Source organism: Tenrec ecaudatus, chromosome 6 (genome assembly GCF_050624435.1).
Source record: "Tenrec ecaudatus isolate mTenEca1 chromosome 6, mTenEca1.hap1, whole genome shotgun sequence".
Lineage (NCBI taxonomy): Eukaryota > Metazoa > Chordata > Mammalia > Afrosoricida > Tenrecidae > Tenrec > Tenrec ecaudatus.
The window spans coordinates 77,079,294-77,085,212 of NC_134535.1; the positions used below are offsets into that span (position 1 = coordinate 77,079,294).

Here is a 5,919-nt window from a genome sequence, read left to right on the forward strand (position 1 = left end):
AGTTTTAACCAAAGTGTTTAGGCAAGAAAAAATGGATTAAAGGAATCCAAATGGTAAAAGAAGAATTAAATCTGATATTTCAGAGTTCATATACTCCTATACATAAAAATTAGAAAGAATTTTAACATGTAGGCAAAAGGAAAATATTACCACATCAACCTCTCTAGTGCGACAAGCCTTTCTCTCATGATGCTCACATCAGCTGGAAGTCTAATTACTTTGGGATGTAAATTTCATCTCTAATGGTGATCTGGCCACAGATCAGGCACACACTGGCACAGAAGTGTTGAATAGCCTCAGTCCATGCAGTCCTGTCAGTGTGTAAAAGAACCTAAAAGCTGGAACCAGAAAATCCACAGAAATACACTCTGACCTTGAAGAACTTTTGAAAACTGTTAAAAAACAAAACAAAACGAGGTCAGGGACTAAATTCTGAGACCAAGTGTAAATACCAGATTTGGTTGTTTTCAGTGACAATGGGGGCAATTTCCAAGGGCTAGAATGGGAAGGAGGTAGACAGAAATGGATTCTCTTGTGGGATTTATGTGCTCATGGATTTTCACTTTCCACATCCTGCAACGCTTCTTTATTCAGTTCTTCTCCATCACCCTCCAACACATGAACAAGAGTAAGAACCCGGCAGGTCTTTGTTCTGTTACTACCCAGGACTGGAGCCTACTTGGTGGCACCTAACAACAAAAAACAGGCTTTGATTTGTGAAAGGGCCAGGTAAATATTTTTCAAAGACATTTATGCTGAGATTTGAAAAAGTATGATCAAAAACCAACTCACTGCTATCAAGTTGATGCCCTGAAATATGCAATAAGGGCCATCATGGTAAGAAAGGCATGGCTCACTGAGCCATTTATCTCTCCGCCCTTCAATAAACTCCACCTGTGTTCATTGGTCATGTTAGCACAATAAAACTGCATATGAACATCCACTCCTTACCAGCTTGGCACCTGTACACAATTCTTTAGCCATATATAATTTCCAGACATTTGTGAGCTCACACTTACACATAACATCAAATATCTATCATACATATAAATGAAAACACACTGAATCTGATTTGATCGGATACATCATACATGAACAAAGGAAAGATATTCAATAAGCACATATGAAGAAAATAAACTGACAATCACAAACCTCGCTTTTGCAATTGATCATGAAGTCATAACTGATAGGTAGCACTCACTTCTACTGCTCATTCTGTATTACGTTTCCCTAGGCAAGCACCTCATCTGGCTGTGGTTTCTTTACCTGGTGGAGTGACCCAGACCTTCATTTCTGCAGGTCTGGGTCATTATACATCTTGTCAGGATTAGATTTCTGTAACTTACCATTTACTTCAATCTCAGGGCATGGTAGCACTAAGAGTTGGCCTATGGGATCTCCTGGACTCCAGACATATTCTTCTTAATCTCCATTATATGACACCAGTCAAATTTCTCCTTGGTAATCAGGATCAATCACACCACTCAGTACCGTGACACCCTTCCTGATCTGCTGATCCAAAGACATGAGAAGGTCAAAGTGACCAGGGGGCATTCTCAGCTGCTAGTTCAGTAGAATTCATGCTGTGTTTCGAGGTGGGAGAGTTCCTTCCTTAGGGACCAGGACCTCCAGGCCTGAAGAACACAGGGTTAGTGGCACGGGAAGCAAAACTGCTGCAAGTGCACTGAACTGCTCCTATGAATTTCCAGGTCACTCTTTCAGGAAGTAGAAGGCTCCATCTTTCTCCAGAGGAATTGTTGGTGGTTTCCAGCTGCTGATCACAGCCCATTGAATAACCACTATGCCTTCAGGCCTCCTGGAAGGAACAGAGGATGTATATAAAGGACTACAGGAAGAATGGGGTGGAGCGTGTGTGGGTTTGCTACAAACAAAAACTTCTTGAAGCAGTACAGAGGAGTCCCGGTGGCATAGTGGCTACAAAATGGACTGCTAAAGACAAGGTCAGCAATTTGGAAATGTTAGGTCGTCTGAAGATGGGAAGGGGAAAGTGGTTCATAATGGAAGGCATCTGGCAATAATCTTAGCACAAATGAGAGATGGAGACATGCTTCCCTACAGCAATACCTCTCTAGCACAAAGGACGGTGAAAGGCAGAATATGATACACATTCCCTGTTCAATGAAAGAGACCTGGAGATCTTGGAGATAATGAAATGCCTGGGGAAAAAGACAAGATGTGCACCCAAACCCCACAATGACTGAAGACTCCTGGGTTTTGGTCTGAGACAAGAGCATAGCATGAAGTCTGGGCTGCTGGGGCACTGGTTATGATATGGAATGATATCAACAATTTTCAAACTATTTCCTAAGGGCAAAATGATATTATCCCTACTGTATTTGTCATGAACACTTTTCTGGTTTAATGACTAGAAATAACTCACATGGAGTCTGAATTTATGTTGAGGCTCAAAATCAATTCAGAGTATACACTGTCCACTTCAACAAACCAAGTGCTTTAGAATTTAAACTCGAGTACAAAGAAATTTTTGTCACTTTTGTTTTTGTTTTGATAGGTGCTAGTAGGAAAGGAAGTAAAATTATTGCTACAAACTCAATCCTTTATTAAATAAAAATATGAAAAAATAGTTTCTATACATATCCTTCATGTAGCTTTATATATCTCTGAAGGCAGTGTTTCCATCTCTTTAACCCTCCTAGAATAATTCTTCTTCTTCTTCAATATACACCACAGCAAAACAGCAGTTTGAGGATATTCAAAGAACATAATTTGTGTTTCCTTGATTTGGTGGAACAAAAACCAAGATTAGAGGTACAAGATGAGGGATGAAAGATGAATGGGATAAACTTTACAGAAGAAATGCTCACAGGATAGCTCTCATTGGAGATGGGGGAAGTGCATTGTTACCATGGAAAATACCCTTTATGTTACTTTTATGATGATGTTTAAATCCATGTTTCAGTGTTTACCTGATTTGCCCTAAAAAATGAAAAAAGAAGAAGAAGCCAAAGCTTCTGCCTGTGAGTCAATTCTGACTCATAGCAATTTATATGAGCCTTGGGTTTAAACGGCAGACTTTATGGTACAAGCTCAACGCTTACAACTCAGAGCCACCAATGCTCATTTTGTCTCCAATCCCATCTTTATTATAAACTTCCTTTCGAAATGTCTCCCGTTCACTCACATATTAATCTTCCACTTAGGTAATCCCAAAACCAAACCAAACTCACTGCCATCCAATTAATGCCAACTCACCGAGACCCTATGAGACCAGGAGTAGCCCCGGTGGGTTTCTGAGACTGTGGCTCACTACAAGAATAGAAGCTCTGTTTTTCTCTTGCTGGTTCCCAACTGCTGACCTTGTGGTTAGCAGCCTAACCACAGGCCGCCTAGATCTGTTTCTTTTGCGGTTTATATTTTTAAGGTTTGTAAAATATTTTGGTAGTTTATATATTTATTTCTTGAGAGTGGTGCTGATAGACACATGGATGAATGCTGTGTATCAGGTGTGTGTCACACCTTTACGGATGATTAGTTTCTTGAATTAGTAACCCTAGTTTGCAGATGTAATCTACTTTGTTTTCTTGGATATTTTATTAACAAGAGATGTCACTTCACCGTAATGTTTTGCAAGATGTGCACAAACTTAGCTGTTTAGAATATTTTAGTTGTAAAAGTTACAATGCCTTTAGACAGTGTAAGTGTAATAATGATTACAAAGGTTTATAATAATTCACAAATATAATAAACACTAACTGTTTCTCAATTTCTTTGTGATTAAACACTAGTCCTTCCTCCAAACTAATTGTATAAAATTTGATGAAAAATAATTTCTAAAATACAAACCAAAGACAAGGAATTACACGTTCACATTTTATTAGTATGTTTTAGAATATTAACCATAAGCAATTTCCATTTAATGTTTCTGAAAGCTTAATAACAATCTCAATACTAGCATTATCAAGCATCAAAAATTGCTTGCCAAATTTCTTATATCCTATACTCACTAAATCATATTATCTTGATAACTTGTATCTCCAATTTTAGCATTTTTCTATTTCTTGGAAAGAAATGCAAGTCTTTTGATTGAGACATTCAAAGCTTGTTTCACTTGTTGGTTTCTCAAGGTATATATAAAGGGATTTAGCATTGGGGCAATGGAAGTAGTGAGTATCGACACACCTTTATTAATGTCTACTTCTTCTTTTGCGGAAGGTTTAATGTAAATGAAGATACAACTTCCATAAGTAATAGATACAACGATCATGTGGGAAGAACATGTGGAAAAAGCCTTCTTCCTTTGCTGGGCAGAGGGGAATTTTAGAATTGTCCTAATGATGTATATGTAAGACAGAACTACACACACAAGGGTCATAATGAAGGTCAACACAGCACAGGCTATAACCATCTGCTCAATGAACCATGTGTCTGAGCAAGAGATCTTGAGGATAGGCGATGCATCGCAGAGAAAATGATCAATGACATTGGAGTCACAGAATTCCAGATTTAAACCTAGGCTAAGTGGAGGGGTGATGATTAACAACCCACCAGCCCAACAGAAGAGAACAAACCTTCTACAGACTCGGCTGTTCATGATGGTCACATAATGCAGGGGTTTGCAGATGGCCACATAGCGATCATAAGACATGGTAGCCAGCAGAAAAAATTCTGTTGCTCCAAAGAGAATGACAAAAAATAGTTGACTAGCACAAGCATTGTAAGTGATCCTATTGTCTCCAGTAGACATGCTGTAAAGGAATCTAGGAACACAGACTGTAGTAAATGAAATCTCTAAGACTGAGAAATTTTGGAGGAAAAAGTACATGGCAGATTTAAGTTGAGAACTCACTATGGTGAGAGTGATGATTGTGAGATTTCCAGTGACACTCAACATATAAGTAAAAAGCAGAAAGATAAATATCAGAACTTTCAGTTGTGGGTCATCTGTCAATCCCAGCAGGATGAAAGTAGTTACTCTGGTATGGTTTCTCATGACTGACTTCGGCTTTCAGCCCACTTTGCCTGTGTGATTGAGACTGAAAATAGGAAAAAAAATGATAGCAAATTATGTAAGCAATAGAAATTAATTAGAAGTTCCAATTAATATAATTGGCATATAATTTCCTTCTGGACTTTATCAATGTATCTTGTGCATATATGACTGATCTAGGGAAACTTTTCCCCAAATATGTTTTCACCATATTATTTTCTTTATAATTCCAATTATTTCTTACTTTATAAAATTTTTTTTATCTGTTAATTTGATATTGGGAATATACTTGATCAGTTAATTTTAGCCAGAGGATAAAAGGATGCTATTGATTGTAATGAATTCAGAGTCAGTCTGAAATCCTTTTGCTTCAAATCTTTTTTTCCTGTGCTTACTAGTTCAAACCTCCAGTGTCATGTCTTTATAGAAGGGCTAGTCTTTATTCTTTTATTTAAAATGATTATATAAGCCAATAGTTACAGTAGACAACAAAATGCTATATATCTACTTCATCAAACTTAGAACTACTATATCTAAAAATTATTTTAGTTAAGATAAAAGGGATTTTATAGGCACCTCATTTATATTCCTATCCACTGACATGCATGGTTTTGATTTTTGCTTATTCAATATACCACTGTTGTTGTTTTTTTAAATATATCACTATGTTTGCAAAATGTCAAAAGTCTAGGAGACTCTGTCCTGATTTATTATCCTGATTCTGGAGACATTATTTCTCCAGGTGAGTTTTAAATACATTAAAGTTTGAAAATTATAGTAATATAAATAGAATACAAACCATGATCTTTCAACTATTCTATTTTATGAATACGTAAAGGTGAAGTCCTGGAAAAGCCTTACTGTTGGTTATGGTTGTTTATCGGTGCCTTCTAGACATCACTCAGCTCCTGGAGAGAGGCCTGATACGCAACAGATCTTATTTCTTCTCT

At 37.3% G+C, this 5,919-nt stretch overlaps 1 protein-coding gene across 1 annotated transcript; it reads right to left on the reverse strand.

The window, feature by feature from the left end:
• Positions 1-4,033: 4,033 nt before the first annotated feature.
• Positions 4,034-4,993, reverse strand: LOC142450924 (olfactory receptor 6C2-like). Its single transcript, XM_075552859.1, has one exon. It carries the CDS (start codon positions 4,970-4,972, stop codon positions 4,034-4,036), a length of 939 nt encoding a protein of 312 aa, XP_075408974.1. The 5' UTR covers positions 4,973-4,993.
• Positions 4,994-5,919: the final 926 nt, after the last annotated feature.

Bases quoted from the DNA above. Each gene is read 5' to 3' on its own strand.
- LOC142450924 (XM_075552859.1), bottom strand. From the start codon at position 4,972: ATGAGAAACCATACCAGAGTAACTACTTTCATCCTGCTGGGATTGACA.